The sequence below is a fragment of the Bos taurus genome, chromosome 22, assembly GCF_002263795.3.
Source record: "Bos taurus isolate L1 Dominette 01449 registration number 42190680 breed Hereford chromosome 22, ARS-UCD2.0, whole genome shotgun sequence".
Taxonomy (NCBI): domain Eukaryota; kingdom Metazoa; phylum Chordata; class Mammalia; order Artiodactyla; family Bovidae; genus Bos; species Bos taurus.
The window spans coordinates 50,920,045-50,942,643 of NC_037349.1; the positions used below are offsets into that span (position 1 = coordinate 50,920,045).

The 22,599-nt window shown below is 40.1% G+C and overlaps 1 protein-coding gene across 6 annotated transcripts in view; it reads left to right on the forward strand.

Annotated features, from left to right (window-relative positions):
- Positions 1-322: 322 nt before the first annotated feature.
- The window catches only part of QRICH1 (glutamine rich 1), a 42,204-nt gene continuing 19,927 nt past the window's right edge, over positions 323-22,599 (forward strand). Inside the window, exons 1-3 of one of the 6 annotated variants that reach the window (XM_059879604.1) lie at positions 323-479; positions 1,971-2,030; positions 9,816-10,145. In XM_059879604.1, coding sequence (XP_059735587.1) covers positions 9,837-10,145 — 309 coding nt within the window. In that variant the 5' untranslated portion in view covers positions 323-479; positions 1,971-2,030; positions 9,816-9,836. 6 annotated transcript variants of the gene reach the window in all.

Genomic DNA, 22,599 nt, shown 5'->3' on the forward strand with positions numbered 1-22,599 from the left:
TAAGAGGCCGCTCTCCGCACCGCGTGAGGCTGCGCTAAGGAGGCCCAGGCAGGCGGCAGAAGGGTCCTGAGACTGAGCTTCAAGCCCCGGCCTGCCCTGGCTCCAAGGCTAGGCCGATCTCCGGCCCTGGCTCCGCCCCACGTGGAGGGGCGTCTGAGGGCGGGGACGCTCCGCCCTACACCCCAGGCTCTCGCCGCTACTGCAGCCCTACGCTCGGCCTCTCTCCTCGGCAGAAGCGTTCCCTTTAAGTCTGGCCAGGAGGCAGCCTTAATTCTCGCGGGATTCGACGCACCAATTATCGCGAGAGAGGCTTTCGGCACTCATTGGCTGTGAGGGTTGAATGTAAGATGGCGCCCAGGGAGCTGTGAGGGGAAAATCCTGTCGGTCTTGGAGCGGCGACGGCAGAACCGGGGCCCCGAGCGGTGCGGCGGGGCCGGCGGGTAGAACGGCGGCGGTGGCGGCGGCGGCGACGTCGCCGGGTGAGGACTCCAGTGGGGGCAGGGATGCAGCGGGGTTGCGGGCCTGAGACAGCGGGCCCACCCGACACAACGGCGGGCGGGGGCGGGCGGGCCGCTGCCGCTGGGCCCAGGAGACCTCGGGGCGGCTCCGGAGCCGAGAACGTCCCTGGGCTCGCGCGCCCCCGCCCCCTGGGTGGGGGAGGGGCGGCCCGGGGATTCGGGTGGGCGCGGCGCGCGAATGCGCGCTGGTGGGCGCGCGCGTCCGGGCCTGTTTATACGCTCGGGCGCGCGCGCGCTGTGCGGCCCTCCCGGTGCGCGTGGCCGCTGACGTGCGCGTTCCCGGCCCGGATATCTCGGCTCCTGGAGCTGCAGCCCGTGGGCCGCTGCGGCTTCCTGGGGCGCGCGCCCAGAAGTCGAGGGTCGCGGGCAGGCGCGCGCCGTGCTGTTGGGTGGCGGCACCGGTGCGACGGCGCGCAAGACACCCCAGCTGCGGGGAGGGGCGGCGGGCGGACGGGCGGCTTGCAGTTTAAAGAAGGTTGTGGGTTGGACCCTTGCAGCTCAGGTGACGTCCCCGGATCGCCGGGGCCTAGGCCTGAGGAGAAACCAACCTGCTTTGCGGGCTAGCTTGCGGCCCCGCTCCTCAGCGAAGTGGGCGAGATTGCTGGTACTCTTCAGAATGCGGTGTCCCGAGGCCCATGTGCGGGGTGGGTGCTTGGAGGGTGCTACCCTGATTCTGAAACCGATCGCTGTTTGTCTGAGGGCAGCGAAACCCCTCGACTTTTCTCACCTTGTTTTGATGCTTTGTGTTGGAAAGGGAAGGCAAATCCTAGAAGGCCCGTCAGTGATACCTGTTTTCTTGTTATTAGAAAGTAATTCTTCATTAAAGCGCAATTCTTACACGTCACCTCTGTGCGCTCCGGAAGGGGATCCGCTTCTGTGGACGCTGTGAAAACTACCCGAGCTCTAAAATGCCGCTTTAAATCCTGAAATGCAGCCTTTTCCTCTGTGTGGTTGGGAGGGGCTTACTTGTACTCTCTTAGGTTAAAGGGCCCGCTATTGCTCAGCCAAAAAGTTGCCCAGAACAGAATTGAACAACCCGAGTCAGTGTTTTGCCTTCTTTCGTAATTCCAAAGATCCTCAGCAGAAATTCCTGAAATCTACCTGGAAAAGTCGCTTTTGATTTCACTTTAGGATTTCAGTCCTTTTCAGCGTTTTTTTTTGTTTTTTGTTTTTTTAAAAATCCCTTTACTGTGTTCTGGTTTCAGGGAAAATCTAGGTTTGTTCAGAGAAATAGACACTTCTTTTTTCTAAGTCGGACTATCTGCTAGTTTATGTTTTACAGTCTTGCTTCATTAAATTTAAGGGAAAAGAAGCTAAGAGGAACTAAAATTAGCAATCAAACTTGAAAATGATGGGGGTAGTTTTTCCTAATATACGTTATTATCTTAAGAACAAGTTAAAATTTGAAAAGAGGCTGGGGATGGAAGGACTTCTTTGTTCTGTCTTCTTCAGAATGTTACAAGTCTTAAGAACTCAGGACAAGCAGCAGAAATGTATGCACCATGGTGACTGGTGAGTTAAAATTATTCATATGCTGGGAATATGTGTGCAGTTTTTTTCCTGATAATATTGAAACATTACAAATCCTGCCAATCATTCTGGGTGCTGTCTGCCAGAAACGACTTGGTGCTAGAAAATTGAGTATGTGGGAGAACTGCATCTTCGAATCCAGCCAGTTTGCTGCTTGAACAGTTTTTTCCTCTTAAACTATGTCAGTGCAACTTTCAGGCTTTAGCATGACAAGGCATCACCTTTTCAAAGGATCAGAATGTTTCAAAGACAAGCAGCAAGTTTATCTAGGATACACTTAAAAATATTAATATACCATTTAAGACTACTTTTTCTGAAATTTTTAACCATTAACGTTTGAAGTCTGCATTTTAAATTGGTGTCTGTAGATAATACTTTTCCATAAGCTCATTAGCTAAAATTTCCCCATTACAAGATGTCCTACTTCCACTCCTCTGTGATGCATAATTAGTGTGTCTCCACGAACCTCTGCCTTTCCACAGCCCCTTTCCACATATGTTGCTATTTTAAAGAAAAGATCAAATAGTGATTGAAGTTTCATGTAAATTTGAATTGCTCCAAAAGGTAACCAAAGTTAAGGGGCTTTGGGTGTGGCTGTCCTCCATCATGACAACTTCAGAATCAGTGATTTCTTCCTTCAGGCTTGCATGCCTTCTTTAAGTTGAATCAAATACTAGTTTGTCTTTGATGTGCCATGCATCTTGCTTGTATACTTTTTAAATGGCCAGCCTCTCTCTGTAATGGTCTTTTATTTCTTTGCTTCAAATGTTAGGTGAACTCCTGTTCTTTTCCATTTCATTATAGGTAGGTGCCCTGCATTTTGTTCCAGATGTTTTAAGTCCAGGCTTCACTTAAATGCTTAGCTAGTTTTTTCCTGTCACATTGCATTGTGCTTTCTAATTGTAAGTGCATGAAGAAATGATAGATTAACCCCTTGCTTTGCTGAAAAGGGAACAAGAATGGTCCTTTGGTGTCACACTTTAGGCTAGTGCACAACTGTATGTAGAGCTGCTAGGCTGTGTCAGAAAGCTCTTTTTTTGGCATGTGTATGTGAAATATCTGTCTATACATATTAATTCAGTTGGTCTGTGTACAATCTAGTGAAAAATTTTAAAGTGAACCACTGTGTAACTAGCACCTCTTCAAGAAATAGAATAATGCCGCCACTTTTGAACCTTTCATGAGTCCTTTCTTGGTTATAGCTTCTCACTCCCTAGGGACAGTTACTATTCTGATTTCTGTGATAATCCTGTTCTTTGTTTTTCTTTTTACTACCTTTGTATCCCTCGACAACATAGTTTTATTTAATTTTGAATTTTATATAAATGGAGTCATGCTGTTTGTATCTTTTAGCATTGTGCTTGTGCTTTGTATCTTTCAGCATTGTGTGCAGCTGTGGTTCATTCATTCCCATTTCTGTGTAGTAGTCTGCTGTTCGAACAAACCATAATTTATTCATTCTATTATTGGTAGACATGTAGATTCCCTCCAGTTTGGGGCTGTTAACAATACTGTTATGAACATTCTTGTTTATGTACCTTTGTATGGGTGTGTGTCATGTACATGTAGGGATAGAATTGCTGGGTCATATTTTCAGCTTCATTTAGATAATGCAAACAGTTGTACCAGTTTACATTTCATCAGTCGTTGGTAGGAATGTGAATTTAAGTTCCTGGTTGAAAGTGTGTTGTCCAAAACTAGATCCATAGTGAAAATACCCCTAAATGAGGAGCTTCTCTGTCTAGTGAATGTCCTAATGGGCTAATTTCTATCACAAACCCTATGGTGGGTTGATATCTTTAAGAATAGAACAGTGTCTCCCAATTTCCTTCTTTGAAATGATTCCTTAGTTGTTAATTAGGACAAATGTGACTGTGACTCTTGACTCCTTAAAATGGAAATTGATTTTTTTTTCCTTTGGAATGTGTTCTTCAAACCAGAACTAAGCTATCAGGATCCATTGCTAGTAGATGTGAACCTTGAGAGGGAGCCCAGAAGCACGACCATTGGGTAAATAGGAAGAGGAGGGCTCTGAGGCAGCTCTGAGCGTCTTCTCTTAGTTCATCACATGTTCAAGACCCACTCTGCAGAGCTGCATGGGGGAGCCAGGAAGAGCTATCAGATTTGAGGGCACTCAAGAAGGGGTGATTCCCCTGAGCACGTAGGCCTTCCCGTGGTACCTAAATAGAAAAAAAAAAAAAAAAAAAAATCAGCAAACAGAAATGTAGAATTGTTGCTTTGGAGTGACTTTTTCCTCTTGTGGACTAGAGGTAAAGTAATTGGAATGATGATTACTGTGGTATACTGACGACCTGCTCTTAGTTCTTGTAGAAGGAAGTATAGGGGAAATAACCCATAAAAATATGTGTGGTTATAGGGAAAATTTCCTGGGTCTGTTGGTGGGGGGTTGGTTCATCTGTTTATTGTTTTGCAAAGCAGCTGTACTTAAAGTATTCATTCAGAAGCAAATGCTTAGTTACAGACTGTACCTCAAAGAGCTGCAGAGTGTTTCCCCCTTCATTTCTCACTTCCAAAAATTGAGAGTACTCAACTAACCCTCCAGCTTCATGTTTTTCAGAACTATTTTAGTTAATCAGTTTATTTATTGCTCCTCACTTAAGTCTTTGCCTTGAAGCTAATTAAGAATCTTGTTTCTCTGGGAGTTATAAGTTGTAGTTTCATTAAGTTTATCCATTTTTCTTTCTCTGTTACCAGGGCTCAGCCTTTTGTATCTTGTGAGCAACATCTTGAAGCGAACAGTCTTCATTATTATGCAGACTTATGTAGCTTGATGGTTTTGTCTTTCAGAGTTCCAGATTTTGAGGGGCGGTGGGAATCAAACTATGATCAACCAAAATTGTTTCGTGTGTCTCTTACTGTGGTATAACCACTGTACAAAAAGGATTATTTTTTTAACTTTTTTTAATTTAATACAAGTTGTGGAAAATGCAGGAGTGTATTAAACAGGAAGAAATTTAAGTCTTCCGTTATTCCACACCACCCAGGCATAGCTGCTGTTATGCCAGTTTTTCTTCTTAGGTATGTAATTAAGCCATACCAGGATATATAAATACAATTGTATTAGCCTTCTTTTTCACACATAATGTACTTTCTGTGTCATTACATTTTTTTAGTTTGAAACCACACATTTTGGTTGTGGGAAAGTAGATCTTGTAGGTATTAACATGCTTAAAAAAATTTTTTTTAAAGTTACTATGTTACAGAAAGATCTGCTGAATCAACAAAAAGCTTGGAAACAAACAGACCTTTATATGAATTTGGTGTATAATCAGAGTTGCATTTTAAATCATTGGGCAAAGAAATTTCAGTAATTTAGTAAATGATACAGGGACAAGTTGTTGGGTCTTTGAAAAAAATAAACTTAGAGTTTTACCTCAGATGCAAAAGAAATTCTAAATCAAAGCATTTGATAAAAGATATACTATAAATTTAAAAATTGTAGGTGAATAAGTTTATGGTAAAGGTAGACTTTTTCTGAGCATAAAAACAAAGAAATATCACTCCTATTGAGAATTTCCTTAATTTATCTCAGTGTTGTTTTTAATCACTGTCTGGTCTCAAATATTTAAATGTATTTCTGAAGCCTTTTTCTCAACCCCCTTCTAAGCAGTACTTTTGTATCAGGTCAAATGCTGACTTAGTGTACTTTCATTATTGGGATGTGTTGGTCTGGTAGATAATGCCAAGTGAGCAGGTTAAAAGGACAAGAAATGAAGCCTTGTGTATAAATGAGCAGATTGAAATGTTGTTTCAAATTGGACTTTTCCATTATATAATTTTTAAGTTCTGCATCGAATCCATTATTTGTTAATATTCTTTAGCTTCCTCTGATTTAGTGGTTCTCACATGATTCTGTGCACTTGTATAGCCAGTGAAGAACTTGCTGGGAGCTTAGTGAAAGGAAAAAGCAATGGGAATTGCAAGTAATGGCTTCTGCTTAGAGCCAACGATAGACTCTAAGCTTGAAGCACTGCAGAGGGTTTTATACTTGACAGTCTCAGCTACTTAAAATACATGGCTGGCTATAAAACAAAAGGTGATTTTGTCATAGGCTATTTCAAATATTTTCATAAGAACAGAGAAGAATATAATGAACTTGTGTATGAACCTTTATCAACATTTTCTAAGTTTTATAGAATTTTTCCTAATTAAAACTGTTGGTGTTTTCTCTTTTTTTGATGGAAAATTAAAGAATGAACTTTGAGGCTTTATAGCAGATACTTTTCCAAGGTTTTATCCCATTCTTTCTGAGAGATGAGTGTTTTATTTGCTGTCCTGCTTAGGGAATACATTTATATTTGGACTATTCTTGTGGTGAAACTGATCGTGACAAAAACTAAAATATGGCTGGCAGGGATTAGTGAGAGGAAGGTGTTTTAAATGCCCTAAACTTACCTTTCCTAGAGGATAGATGAGTGTTTAAAATTCATAGATCAGGAAGCAGAGGTCATAGCATACTTAGCTGGTTTTACTTTTCATTTTATACCTTCCTGTACTATTTGAGCAGTTTTTTTAAAAACAATAGGTGTGTTACTTTAACCCTCCCCGCTAAAGCGTCTGCCTGCAGTGTGGGAGACCGGGTTCGATTCCTGGGTTGGCAACCCACTCCGGTACTTTTGCCTGGAAAATCCATGGACAGAGAAGCCTGGGGTGCTGCAGTCCATGGGGTTGCACAGAGTCGGATGGGACTGAGCGACTTCACTTTCACTTTCACAAAAACAAAGACAAAAAATAGGAAACAAAACTAGGTGGAATTCTACACTGAAAACTGAAGAAAGCTTGATTCTGGGAAGAAGAGTTGGTATAATTCTGCTTGTACTTAATGTCAGACTTCAGATGAGGTTTAAGCCTCCTTGATTACTGAAACTTGAAAGAGTGAAGGGAAACAAGGTCACTCAGAAGATTCTGTGGACTACCTTTACCAAGCAGTATTTGTGTGAAGGTTTCCGATTCTGTAAAGTTAACTTACTCTGTTTCTTTGTGCTTGTTCATACTTACCTTCTCCCAGATTTGAAGCAAGAAAAGGTTTTTTTTTGCCTGATTTTCTATACTTCTTAAAAAATTGCTTGAAACAATAGCTACCATTCTAGCACAGACAATCTTCACATTTCAAGCCATCTCTTAAGAATTTTACAGGAATACAACTAATTATTGAAAAAAATGAATTTGGAGAAGTGTAAATTTCAGTTGCCCCCTGCTGGTCTTCTGTAATGGAGGTGAAAAACTGAAATATGTACCGGCATAGTAAAGAACTGGTAAATGGTGGTTCACACAATTCTCTCCTTTATCCCTTTTTGAGCAGAAGGTTGTATGTACTTGAGTATTAGGGTCACATACTGTGAACTTTGTAATGTTATTAGATCTATAGTATGAGAGATGCTTCCTTAAGAAGGAAGTTTCAGTTATGATGCTCTTATCAGAGGGAAGCTTTGACACAGTCTATGCCAATGTGGTTAGTGACTGTGGGTCACCTGTGCTGGAGTGGCCTGCTCTGAATATGAAGTGCTTGGCCTTGAGTGCGTGCATGCCATTGCTTTAGTTGGGTCTGATGCTCTGCCACCCAATGGACTATAGCCTTCCAGGCTCCTCTGTCCATGGGATACTCCAGGCAGAAGTACTGGAATGGGTTGCCATGCCCTCCTCCAAGGCATCTTCCCAACGCAGGGATCAAACCCATGTTTCTAAAGTCTCCTGCACTGGCAGGTGGTTCTTTACTGCTGCACCACCTGGGAAACCCTGATGCTGCCCCTGTTTTATGTGCCATGGGCATTATTGATAGCTTAATCTTGAAGTCTCGTAGCAGACCTCCTAATTTTCTGTTCTGGGAAAGATAACTGAGAGTCTCTGCATCAGAGAGAAGGGAGACCTGGGCAGGAGAGGTGGTTAGAAGAGATGAGAAAGGGACAGATAGGAGTTAAGTTTCAAAAGATAAGAGGCCATCAGCAACAGCTTCACCTTTCACTCCCCTGACCTGTACTTGGCATTTTCTGTACTCTGTTGTGCTTGGGGTTTCCTAACTCCTGTTGTGTGGAGGCTTCCCTGAGAGTAGTGGTCTAGGCATCTTAGACAGGATAAGGTATATATAGTATTCTTTATTTATGGAGAAATACATTTGCAATGTATTATGGGTCTCATAATAAAAGATTTCTTGCTGGGGTCTGTTCTGTTTGAATGTACCTGAATATAATTTGTATACTATATACTTAAACAGCATCCCACAGAAGTATTACCAGTGTCAGGAAATTAATAGGAGTACGGATCATATTTTTCCTTTGGTCTCTTGCCCTGAATATATGGTGGTTTTTTTTTTCCCTTCAAGGTATAGATTAACCATTTACTAGGGAAAAGCAGAAAATTTTATTGTTGTAAGTTATACATGTCACAGGAACAGAGAGTCATAATCCTTCTTGTTCCACACTGAATTCCAGATGCAACAGATAAGTACCTACGTGTGTCAGCCATTCAGAGAGGACCAGGATACAGTCTTGTCTACTAGAGTTTAGAGCCAGGTGGAAGATAATAATGAGAGGATTACCCACCCACTTTGTATCTGTTAACAGAAGACAGCATCCGGGCAGTGAAAGACTGATATTTCTAGTCTGATGGCTCAAGGGAACAAATCACTTTTTTAGATATTTGAGATTGACCGAGAGTCTTTTTTTGGGCAAAGAGACTCACTTGGTTTGTGTTACTTTCATACCCTTTCATTGCTTTTGTTTGGGAGGTGGTAGTGGTCAAGCGAGAATGGTATGAAAGCGTACAGGACACTCAGCATTCACGGATAGATAGTGGTTGTCCCCCAGCTGCTTGAGGGCTATTATCCACCCTTGTACCTTAAGGTAAACACCCTGATGAAAAACTTGCAAAATCGATTTCTGAGTTTTAGAAGTAACCTAGTTACTTAAGGTACTATTCAACTTCCGTCTCCTACTTATTTAAGTAGTATTAGTTAATATTTATATGGCACTGTCTATATGTCAGGTACTTTTGTAAGTGCGTTACACATATTTAATCCTCATGTCTATGGTGCAAATATTATTTTAATCCCTCTTTTATAGACAAAACCAAAGTTAACTGACTTGTCCAAGATAACACAGCAAAGGAGAGTTTGAGCTGGGTTTTAAACCCAAGAAGTTTGGCTCCAAAATCCATGCTCTTAACCAGTAAGCTATGCAACAAAAGAGTGTGAGCAGTTGATAGCAAAATGAGGTTTTGTGGTGTTTGGGGGAGTGGGGGAGATGAACACATCCCTTGTGTCTAGGGTCATGCCACAGCTAGGTGGCATACGTGTCCCTTCAGTGTAAAACATGGTTGGCAGTGGAACTAGAACATATTGGTAGGAATCCCAGCTCCTACCTTCCTTGGAGTCTTCTGATGGTTACAGAGTAGTGTTGCCTATGGCTTTCACTGTCTAGTGCTTGATTCTGCAGAGAAGATGGGATTGGCCTGGCCAAGTGATGGGTGGAGTATGTGTTTTCAGCCCATTTCATCCAGTACTGTGACAAATGCTTTTGTTTTTTGTTTTCAGTGTGATAGTTTGATTTAAGAAATGTTAATGGAAACAAATTTCAGATGCCAATAATTGGGAAAAAAAAAAGGTTATTTAATAAAATTGTACTTCGGATTCCTTATGTATGCAGCTGCCCTGAATATTTCCAATCCAATGCTAGAATGGTTGCTCTGTGCATTTCAGTATGTTAAAACCATGGCATAGTTTTGACTTCTGTTCATTTGTTTTATTCCTAGGAACCCTGAGGACTCTGCAATATGAATAATTCTCTGGAGAACACCATCTCCTTTGAAGAATACATCCGAGTGAAGGCGCGGTCTGTCCCGCAACACAGGATGAAGGAATTTCTGGACTCGCTAGCCTCTAAGGGGCCAGAAGCCCTTCAGGAGTTCCAGCAGACAGCCACCACTACCATGGTGTACCAGCAGGGTGGGAACTGCATTTACACAGACAGCACCGAAGTGGCCGGGTCTTTGCTTGAACTTGCCTGTCCAGTCACCACGAGTGTTCAGCCTCAAACCCAGCCAGAACAGCAGATCCAGGTTCAACAGCCACAGCAGGTTCAGGTAAAGGGGAGATCACTGTTGAGGTGCATCCTATTGAATGGAATTTGCCATTAGGTTTTTGGTTAGTAGAGCATCACATCTGTATACAAATGTCAGGTTATTTTCACTAAGAAGAATATTCCATTTTTCAAAACATATTATTTTACACGAGGGCTTTCATCGTTAACACTAAAAATATTTGTCACTTCTGTAAACTGAACTTACCATTTGCTTTGGAGAACTGAGCAGTACAGACATGAAGAGGTCTTCTGGGACTGGATTTGGATATGTCCCAACGGCATGTGACCAAAGCTTCCCTTCTTGTCTGTGTCACCCTGAGCCGACCAGGAATATAGGAGGGCTCATCTTAGCTCATTACTAAAAGTAGAATATTTTAAACTTTTTTTTTTTAATGGAAAGGCTATTATATTTTAGTGACCTTCATTTAGTTGTATAGTTCCATGACTCAGGTCACCTGTAGATTTCTAGGCCTGCATTTGATATAAGCCTCAAGAGATAATGCTAATTGATAGTAAGCTTACTGAAGAAGAAGAAACTTAATACATTTATTGAGAAGATACAAGTTGTCTTCTTTAGGGAGTCCTTATGTGAACTGACTAACACTTCCACACATGAAACTGAAAGTCTCCTCCAGTTACAAATGCTGCTTTCTTGCTACTTTCTACTGTGGTTGCATATCACTTTGCCCTCGATGATTTCTACCAGGAGAATAGGAAAGGACGTGGAACATGATGGAGAGGCCGAGTGTGAAGAGGTGTGTTTGGTAAGATAGAAGACTTTGCTCCTTAGCAAAGTAAGTGGGTGTATTGGAAGGACCTGAGCTCTGGAGTTACATTCCTGGGCTTGAATTTGACCTGACCTCTTATTTGTTGATATGATCTTAATCTTCTCAGTTCTAGTTTTTTTATGTGTTGGTAGGGATAGTACCATTCAGTGAGACTGAAAGAGATAGCAGGAAAACATCTGGCACATGGAGGGATGAAGTTGTTAATTCTGATCTTTATGAGAAAGGAAGGATACAGGAAAAGTAAAAAGAGAAGGCTGACTTTTCGGTTTAAGAAATTATTATAAAAAAAAATTATTCTGTTATCTATAGCTTGGATCTTTTTCATAAGATTAAAATAGTTTGGAATTTGACTTTAATGTGTTTTTTGAGACTTTATATTCAAGATGGCTAATTGAGATCACCTATTAGCATCATCATTGTAACCCAAAGCTCTTGTAAATGGATGAAGAAGTACAATAATAAATCCATGAGATAGGTTCCAATATCATGGACTCAGATTTTCCCATTCTTAGTGACTACAGAGATACTTAAAAATTTTTTTTCTATCCGTGCTGGAAAAAAAAAATGCCATCAGAAATCTAACTAAAACAACTTTTAGAAATTGCGAGTCACTATATTGTACACCTGTATCTTATAAAATTATATAGTAGCTATCCAACCTAGATAGTATATTCAAACGCAGAGACATTACTTTGCCAACAAAGGTTCGTCTAGTCAAGGTTATGGTTTTTCCTGTGGTCATGTATGGATGTGAGAGTTGGACTGTGAAGAAGGCTGAGCGCTGAAGAATTGATGCTTTTGAACTGTGGTGTTGGAGAAGACTCTTGAGAGTCCCTTGGAGTGCACGGAGATCCAACCAGTCCATTCTGAAGGAGATCAGCCCTGGGATTTCTTTGGAAGGAATGATGCTAAAGCTGAAACTCCAGTACTTTGGCTACCTCATGCGAAGAGCTGACTCATTGGAAAAGACTCTGATGCTGGGAGGGATTGGGGGCAGGAGGAGAAGGGGACGACAGAGGATGAGATGGCTGGATGGCATCACTGACTCGATGGATGTGAGTCTGAGTGAACTCCAGGAGTTGGTGATGGACAGGCAGGCCTGGCGTGCTGCGATTCATGGGGTCGCAGAGTCGGACACGACTGAGTGACTGATCTGATACTTAAATAAAAATAATAGGGAATGATTTTTTTTTTAAATCCACTAAATCTAAGAAATTGCCACAAGAGAGGAAGCAAACAGCATCAGGTGATAGAGGAATTCATGTAGGAGGAAACTTTTACGAAAGATAGAGCAGTTCTTAGGGTCCCCTAACCTGAGAAGCTGGAACTTCACCAAGGACTTCAAAGCACGTTTATGTGTCGGTATACATAATGAGTAGCTACCAGGTATAGGATGAAAATGGCTCTGCTGATCAGTGAGGAAAAGATATATTCTATTAGTAGAGTAAGGCATCTACTCCTCTTTTGGAAATAAAGTTGGATATCTTTCATAATACAAATTAGGTCCAGGTGGGTTAAAGAGTCAGATAAAAAGAAAGCAATGAATTGTGAAAGGGCAGTATAGAAACTTTTTGTGGTTTTTAGGTTGTGAAGAGCCTTCCTAAGGAAGAAAGTAAACTCTAAAATAGTTTTCCTCAATCTTTTTTTACCCTGAAAGAATCTTTGAACTAATTCTGAGGTCTCAGGGAACTCCTGCATAAAAATTAATTGTATATACAGCTCATGGAATCTTAGCTTGATCAGCAGTTGATATAATAATTGAGTAATAATTATCAATGCTCTTTCGGTAAAAATCGTATTTTTTTTCTGTGTATCTACATTTTGGCTAACTTGTTAGGCTACGTTTTATGTGTGGTTCCCTTTCTCACACAGGTCTACGATTTTAATTCAAGTTATTTGTGTAGGTAGAGTAAACCTCATTTTTTCCTTAAAAAATTTTTTTTTCCTATTTGAAGGGGTTTTTGTTTTTGTTTATTCAAGTAGTCCTAAAAATCTTATTATAAATTTCTACTGGTACAAGTTGCTGAGATATGGTTTGTGGTATATGATATGTGCAATAGCAGTCCCCCCCCCCCCCCATATTTAAAATTAAAAATGACCTTTTAAGGGAATTCCCTAGAGGTCCAGTGGTTAGGGACTCTGAACTTTCACTGCCAAGGGCCTGAGTTCAATCCCTGGTCAGGAAATTAAGATCCCACAAGCTATGCAGTGCAGCCAAAAAAACCCCGAGTGTCTTAAATATGATAAAAATTTGTTTGTTTAAAAAAAAAAAAACTAAACCAGATTATTTGCATAAATATATGACTAAAGATACAACTTTATGTAAGACTGAAAAAACATTTTCTTTTTTTTTTTTTTGAAAAAACATTTTCTTTTTGAGTGACAGCAGGCTCAAATATGGGCCTAGCAATTATAAAATTATTTTATACACATGTTGGTTTTCTGATCTCTTTTATAGGTTTATATATTCTTTCTTTAAAGTATATTTTTGAAACTAAAATAAGCACATGGGACATACGAAGGTTAACTCATCTTCCCGTAGCTAGCATTTGCACTCAAGCTGTTTTAACTCGAGTCTGTGCTCCTAACTACTGGTTCTACTACACAAGGAGCATGCAAAATAGAAAAAATAATTAGAAATATGAACAAAGAATATAAATAGGTAGTTCATGGAGGAAGAAATACAGATTGTACTAGTAAGCATATGAAAAGACACTTCATGCTTCTGGTGACTATGGAAGTGTAAGTTTTTAAAATGAAATATGTTTTATTTATTAGATAGGAAAACATTTATGAAGAGTTTACCCAGGGCAGTAAAGGTATGAGAGGATAAATTAGTGGGATTTTCTTGACAGTTAATTTGGCAATACTTGTCAAATGTATTAAGTATGCATACCTTTGGCCTTACATTTGTGTTCACAGATAAACATGTGTATAAGGATATTCAGTGCTGCATTACTTATAGTAGTGCTACTGGGAACAAGTCACTTTCAGTAAAGGACATGGGAAATAATGATACATCTGTAGTATATTGTCCTGTGTAGCCAGAAGAATGAGGTGGATCTATGTATGTTGACAAAGTGGGATGTTTAACAGATTGTAGAGTGTTATAAGCAGTTTAGTATCACTGGCTTTTAACATATGTAGAATGTGGTAGTCCTTAAATAGTAGTAATAAAGCCTGAGAGGAATTGAAGGGGTAGGAGACTAAGAAAGAGTTCTTGAATTATTAAATTATTTGATTATTTAAATTATTAAATTATTTGATTAAACATGAACTTCTTTGTAATTAAAAAAAAGGTGTTGCTTGGGAATATTTTGCTTTGAACTTGTGTAGGACTATGGTTTTTTAACCTTTTCTTCTCTTTCCTAGACACCTCCATGTATTTGTGTTTATGTGTAAAGCCTTTTGCTAGATGCTTAGGGACAACATTGAACAAGACGAAGCTTCCTGACCTTGTGGAACATGTATTATAGCTGGGAGGGGTAAGATGATACATAAGATTTTAAAAAATCTTGTTATATAGTGATAAATGAAAAAGAGAAACAGAGCAAATGCAGGTGGCCAGGGTGAGCCTTAATATGCTGGTGACATGTGAGTTAAGACCAAAGAGAGTTGGTGAATGAACCATATGGCTATCTGAGGAAAGAGCATTCGAAGTCAGAAAGCGCTAAGGCAGGAGCCTGCTCATTTGAAAAAACAGCAGAATGGCTGCGTAAGTAGAGTGCACTGAGTAAAAGGATGAGACTAAAGAGGTGATGTGTCCACTGAAACACGGAGCTGAGCAGGCCTGCCTTCTCAGTTCAGTTGTTAAGACTCTTTGCCCATAGTATTGTGTCTCAACCTAACCCTTTTGATAAGAATGTAAAATTATGCCTATCTTAACGTCATTTGAAATTTCAAAACAGTTTATTGCCTTGAGGGCAGAGGCAGTTTTCTAGATTACCTTAAAAAAAACAAAGTGATAAAATTAGATTGCTTTTTTAAAACCATCTGTCACCATCCCAGAGAGTTTGTTCTGCCCCCATAAATTTCTCATCTTTCCAGTCTAGAAGCAGCCACATAATATTTGACAAAGTAATTATATCCCTAGAATAGTTCTAGTGAATTGATGGGAGAGAAAGGTATGTGTCAAAGGTTAATTAGAGTAGCTGTCAGAGTAAAACTCACTGTGTCTGTTCAGTCTCTGTTCCTACCACCCTCAACAGTTTTGGCCCCCAAATGTGTGTGTGGTTTCCTCCACAATGACCAGTTCTCCATATCAGCTGGCTTGTGTATAATTCAGTTCAGTTCTGACACTATTTGCTTGGAGTTGGTGTCAGATCCCCACAAGTTAAGGGGTCAGTTTGACACAACTGCCCCCCACCCCCACCCCCAGTTCAGAGTTGCCAGTCCCAGATTATCTCAGCTGTACTTCTGACTAACTGGCTATAAGTTGCGGTTCTTACTATCCCTCCTTGGGTTTGATGATTTGCTGGAACAGCTCACAGAAGTCAGGGAAACACATTACCAGTTTATTATATAATTAAGGAAATGATAAAGGATATGGATGAACAACCAGATAAAGATACACATAGGGTGAGGTTCTGAAGGGTTATGAACACAGGCGCTTCTTTCATCATGGGGGTGGGGTGTACCACCTTCTCGGCACATGGATATATTCACCAACCCAGGAGCTCCCTAAACCTCTTACTTTGGGGATTTTTGTGGAGGCTACGTCATGTAGGTATGATCGATTAGTAACTCAATTTCTAGCCCCTCTTCCCTTTCCAGAGAAAGGGGGGTGGGGCTGAAAGTATCAAGTTTCTAGTCTTAGCTTTGTCTTTGAGGTGATGAGCCCTCATCCAGGAACCCACCAAGAGTCACCTCATTAGAACATAATATGGTCCTAGCATTTATATTATCACTTCGAAAATTACAAAGGTCTTAGGAGCTCTGACGAGGAATCAGAGAAAAGACCAAAAGTTGTTATTTCTCATTATATCAAGTAGCATATGTTTGTTTAAGACGGGGGTACTATCTGAAGGCAAAAGGTAGCGCTCTCATGTAAATACCTTAACAGTTTGTACAATACTAGGAAAGGTTTAAGTTTCCTGTTGTGGATAGGTCTGCCTGAGCTAGGTGAAAATGGTTCATTTGAAACTTCACGTTCAAGAACCCTCTTGAGTTGGGTACTTCCTGAAGCGTCCACATGGAATTAAATCTGTGTGCCAGAGAGAAGACCCACTGGTGAATTCTAGGAGTCTGATTCTACTTAGCACCCACAGAATTGGTTGTTTCTTCCCTACATTTCTCTCCAGGGCAGGAACTGAGGCTTCAGATAAGGCTGGTTCAGTCTGGTCCTACTCAATGTAGGATGCTTTGAGGAAGGGGATTTCTCAGCACTCAACTCTTTTGTTGTTAAAAGTAAAGATCTCAAGGTTCATAGATCAAAGTGCAGCTCTTCTTCATTTGTCATCCCAACTTCTGTCCCTCTTCCTCTTTTGCTGTTGCACATTCTCTCTGTGCTGGTATAGTCACTCCCTAACCCATCACCGGGAGAAGGCAATGCACCCCACTCCATTACTCTTGTCTGGAAAATCCCATGGACAGAGGAGCCTGGAAGGCTGCAGTCCATGGGGTCCCTGAGGGTCGGACTGAACGACTTCACTTTCACTTTTCACTTTCATGCATTGGAGAAGGAAATGGCAACCCACTCCAGTGTTCTTGCTTGGAGAATCCCAGGGACAGGGGAGCCTGGTGGGCTACTGTCTATGGGGTCGCACAGAGTTGGACATGACTGAAGTGAGTTAGCAGCAGTATCCTCTCACCACCGTGTAGAGTTGCTGAGAGTGAGGAAGAAGGTAATTACGAGCCAGGCTTGGCTCTTAGACAAAGATGAGTTTGATCCTCCTCTGATTCTTTAGATATGTGGTCACAGGCAGGCGATTTAACCTCTGAGTCCATTTCCTTATCTATATCATAAGAATAAAATAATTTATATTGTAGTTATTTTAAGGACTACATAAAATGCTACGTCTTAAGTACACCGCCTGGCACATAGTAAGCCTTCAATAAATAAATCATAGCTACTGTTGTTTTTTCTTCCTGCTCTGCTCATTAGTTCAATTCCTACCTAGGGCCCTAGTTGCTTTTCAGACATTTGAAAAGTATCCAGACAAATCTTTATAAAAAGTGTTTGTGCTGTTTTTGGCAGTTTGCCTTTTTTTTTTTAAGACATAAAATTTTGCAGGTGCAGTTCAGATCTCTAGTACCGCTTTGCACATCTTCCTCTCCTAAGGTAAACGCTGTTTTTTTTGTTTGTTTGTTTCTTTTTTTTTAATTTTTGTATTATTTTTTTTTTATTTTTAAACTTTACATAATTGTATTAGTTTTGCCAAATATCAAAATGAATCCGCCACAGGTATACATGTGTTCCCCATCCTGAACCCTCCTCCCTCCTCCCGTGAACACTGTTTTAAAGTTTCCAACTTGTTACATCTTCTGTATCCATCTGAGTTTTGACTTTTAGTTACAAGTATCAGGCAATTAGTCCCCCACCTCCCTCCTCCTAGTTTACTCAGAAGAATTGGCTAAAGGGTAGTAGTTAGCTCAGGAAATTTATAGGAGGGTCAGAGAATGGATTTTGGAGGCTGCACGGCCAGGAAAGGACTCAGGTCACATTGCTGGCTGGCTTTGCCAAAGACGTGCAGCCACACCCTTGGGCACAGGTCCTTGTCCTACCATGGTCTCTCATTGGGATTTATGCCATCCTGTTCCATTTCTGCCACAGTCCTCCGCTCTCACCAGAAAAGGAGGTTGTGGTTCCTGCTGCCTCATGTTGCTCCTTTCTGAGTCCAAATTTCATGCAGTGTCTAAATTGGGAAGTCTTGGTCACAGGCCTGCACTCTAGCTGCGGGAGATGTTGAAAGAGTGATTCCAGCTTCTGCCTGGGGGAGGCAGAAGTCAGAATGTGTATTCTGCAGCCAAAAATAGGACTAAAATCAGCTACTCTCTCACTGGCATTTTGTGAGCTGATTGAGATCCTGATCATCACTTCAGATTGGTGGGCCGTTTATTGCTGCCTTTTCTGGCCCTTCATGTCCAGTCTTTTCTTTTTTAATGTTATTGAAGTATAGTTGATTTATGATGATATGTTAGTTTTTGTTATATAGCAGAGTGACACAGTTACACATACACATACATATATATATATTTTTTTTTCTTTTCCACTATGGTTTATCACAGGACATTGAATATAGTTCCCTGTGCTATCCAGTAGTCCCTTGTTTATCCATCCTATATATAATACTTTACATCTTGCTAGTTCCAAAGTCCCAATACTTGCCTCTTCCCCCCCTCCTCCCCCTTGGCAACCACAAGTCTGTTCTTTATATCTGTGAGTCTGTTTCTGTTTTGAAGATAAGTTTGTGTCATATTTTTAGATTCCACATAGAAGTGATATATGTGATATTTGTCTGACTTACTTCACTTAGTATGGTAATCTCTAGGTCCATCCATGTTGCTGCACATGGCATTATTTCATTCTTTGTAACGACTGAGGAATAGTGGTGTGTGTGTGTGTATTTATATATATATAAATGTATATATATCTCATCTTTGTCCATTTGTCTGTCAGTGGACATGTTAGCCTTTTACCCATGTTTAAATCTCTTCCCTCACCATATGTAGATTATTCATTTGTATATTAAGAATTTGGTAAATGTTTGATACTTGGATAAAGATTTTTACCACTTTCAGAAGAGCGTTTTTTTGAACAGTAAAGTTCAGCCAAGGATTTGCGGACTAGTTGTTAAAAGGCACAGGTGTATTTGGATCCCAGGTGCTGTGATTCCTCACTTAGTGGGATCTCTTCTGCCACACTGAGCACTGTCCTCTCCTCAGTCCCTCCTCAGTGAAACTCAGAGGATGAAATTGAATGTAAGTCACATTTGTTATTCTAAAATTTTTAGTGTGAGTGTTAGTTGCTCAGTTGTATCTGACTCTTTTGCAACCCCATGGACTGTAGCCTACCAGGCTCCTTTGTCCATGGAATTCTCCAGGCAGGAGTACTGGAGTGGGTTGCCATTTCCTTCTCCAAAATTTTTAGTAGCCTGTTTTATACAAGAGGGGAAAGATGTATATCAACTATATTTCAAGAAAAAATTTTTAAATGGAAAAAGAGGGAAGAATGAGGTGATATTGACTTTTTAAAATCACGTTTAAAAAAATAAAATCACATTTTATTTAAACTAATATGTTATTTCAGCATTAAGTTGTATATTGTTGATAAATTATTTTACCATTTTTTGGCACAAATCTTTGAAATCTTTTTGTGTTTTGAACTTGTGAGCACAATGTAATTTGGACTAACCACATTTTAAGTGATTGCTAAAAATGTGTAACAAATGCAGCTTTGGGGAAATACGAGAGAAGAATTGTTTATTCTTTTTTTTTTGTGGAAATAAGAAAGTAACTTTTAAAATTGTTTATGGGATGGAATTTCAGAATTGACCCAGCACACTCAGCCGGTTTATTCTTACATAAAATACTGGCTTTATACTCAAAGTAGCCAAAAACAGAACAGAACAAAAAATATTACTGTTTTTAGTGTCAGTGATTGGAAGAAAAGATTCCTAAGCGGGGTAATACATGTATTACTTCTTGGTTTTTCTCATTGCTTTTTAGTTGGAGTACTTAGTCCTTATGTTGTGTTGAGCTCTGTATTACTTAGGTTCTGAATGACACTGAGGAAAAGGAAATAGATTATTCATCTGCAAACAGGTTAAGAACCTAAGCTGCTGCTGCTAAGTTGCTTCAGTTGTGTCCGACTCTGCGACCCCATAGATGGCAACCCACCAGGCTCCCCCGTCCCTGGGATTCTCCAGGCAAGAATACTGGAGTGGGTTGCCATTTCCTTCTCCAGTGCATGAAAGTAAAGTCGCTCAGTCCTGTCCAACTCTTAGCGACCTCATGGACTCCAGCCTACCAGGCTCCTCCGTCCATGGGATTTTCCAGGCAAGAGGACTGGAGTGGGATGCCATTGCCTGCTCCGAAGAACCTAAGCTAGTGAGGTCCAATAAAACTTTTACACTATTGGTTATCAAACTTCAGGGTACATTAGAATCACCTGGAGGGTTTCTTAAAACAGAAATGGCCATCCTTCTCCCACTACAAATTCAGCTGGTCTGGGGTCACTGCTGAGAATTTATATCCCCCTGCCCCCTAGTTTTATTGACATATAGTTGACATACAGCAATGTATAAGTTTAAGGTGTACAGCTCAATTATTTCATTTATATATATCATGAGATGGTGACCACAATAAATTTAGTTAACATCCATCATCTCATATACAGAGTAAGAAAGAAACATTTTTTCCTTTGTAATGAGAATTTAGGGTGCCTGGGTTCCATCCCTGGTCAGGAACTAATCCTGCATGCTGCAACTAAGACTTGGTATAGCCAACTAAATAAATAAATCCCTAGTACTTAGTTATCTAGGAAGTTTGTACCTTTTGACCATCTTCATCCAATTCCTCTTGTCTTTGCCTCTGCCTCAGTAGCCACAAATCTGATCTGTTTTTCTGAGTTTGGTTGGGGTTGTTTTTTTTTTTAGGTTTTTATATATAAATGAGATCATGTAGTATTTGTCTTTCTCTCTCTGATTTCACTTAGCATAATGCCTTCACCATTCATCCATGTTGTCACAGATGACAGCATTTCCCCCCTTTATATGGCTGAATAATATTCATTGTATTGACAGACACTTAAGATTGTTTCCATGTCTTGGCCATTGTAAATAATGCTGATGTGAATTTGGCAATGCAGTTATCTCCAGCAGTTTTTTCATTTCCAGAAAATGTGCATTTCTAACAAATTCCAGGTTGGTGCTGATGCTGCTAATCTGAAGACCACATTCAAACATATCTGAAAAACTTAATATACTCAATCAAAAAAAAAAATATAGGAAAGAAGTCATGAGATGTTGATGTCTGGCAGAAACCAACGAAATTCTATAAAGCAATTATTCCTTCAATTAAAAAATAAATTTTTAAAAAAGTCATGAGAATAAAAGAAACAGAACCAGCTCAGAATTGAAATCTAAATCTTAAGTCTGTACAGAAGACTTAGAATGCAGTCTGTCCAGGTTGAAAAGGAAGTCAGAATGCTCAAGAAGAAAGTAATTAGCGTTGTACATACTATGTCATCAAAAGCCCAGATGGATAATAAAGTGTATCTGTTCTGATCAACAGAGGGGAAGAAGAGCAATTGAAAAACTCTGGGAAAGATGGTGGGGGTTGCTGAATGAGAAGTACGGATTCAGATGTGAAGGGAACTGAAATATAGTGTGATTTATGAGGGATTGATAGAAGGTAAGAAATAGTGCTTTTTAAAACAATAAAACCAAATTCACCTTCTCCGGAAATGTCCTTCTCCCCCATCAATATATCACTTTCCTAGTACATGCGTATCTTTGGGATGGTCTTTTTTCTTTTTGTGTTTCTTTAGAATCATTTCAAATCTAAGCTTAAGTTTCAAACTGCCTTTTTTTTCTCTTTAATTTTTTGTTAAGGTTTCAGTGTGTCAGTTTGTTTTCTGAGACAGTTTACCTACCTTGAAAATTAAGTAGTTAATAAAGACAGTATCAGCTCTGAATGTCTGTCTTAGATTTTTGTCTTTTTTTTTTTTTTTTTCTTTTTAAGAGAAATCTTGTCAGAGCTTCTTGGTGTGAAGAAATATTCAAAGTTCAGCTATTCCTTCAGTTTTAATTTCATTTCCTCATAAGTTCAAGTAAAATTTAAAAAACTTTTTTTACTTCACTGACTTTTCAGATTTTCAGTGTGACTCTGTTCAGTTCAGTCGCTCAGTCGTGTCCGACTCTTTGCGACCCCACAGACTGCAGCACTCCAGGCTTCCCTGTTCGTTGCCAACTCCCAGAGTTTATTCAAACTCATGTCCATTGAGTCGGTGATGCCATCCAACCATCTCATCCTCTGTCGTCCCCTTCTCCTCCCGCCTTCAATCTTTTCCAGCATCAGGGTCTTTTCAAATGAGTCAGTTCTTTGCATCAGGTGGCCAAAGTATTGGAGTGTCAGCTTCAGCATGGGTCCTTCCAATGAATATTCAGGGCTGATTTCCTTGAGGATGGACCGGTTGGATCTCCTTGCAGTCCAAGGGACTCTCAAAAGTCTTCTCCAGCACCACAGTTCAAAAGGATCAATTCTTTGGCTTTCAGCTTTCTTTATAGTTCTACTCTCACCTCCATACATGACTGCTGGAAAAACCATAGCTTTGACTAGATGGACCTTTGTTGGCTAAAGTAATGTCTCTGCTTTTTAATATGCTGTCTAGGTTGGTCATAACTTTTCTTCCAAGGAGCAAATGTTTTTTAATTTCATAGTTGCATTTGCCCTCTGCAGTGATTTTGCAGTGACTCTGTAGTAATTACCTAATCAGATAAAAAGTTATATTTTTATATAAATAAAGATATGAAAGGTATTACAAGTAATATTTAATTTTTTATTGACATGATTCTTAATGGGTAAAGGTTATAAACATATAATTGATACCCTGTACAGTATGTTGACATTGGTAAGGAAATGTCAGAAAGTGCTTTAACTTTTACTCTTTTAATTGTAAATTCTAACTACTTAGGATATAAAGTAGCATCAGATTATCTTTACCTG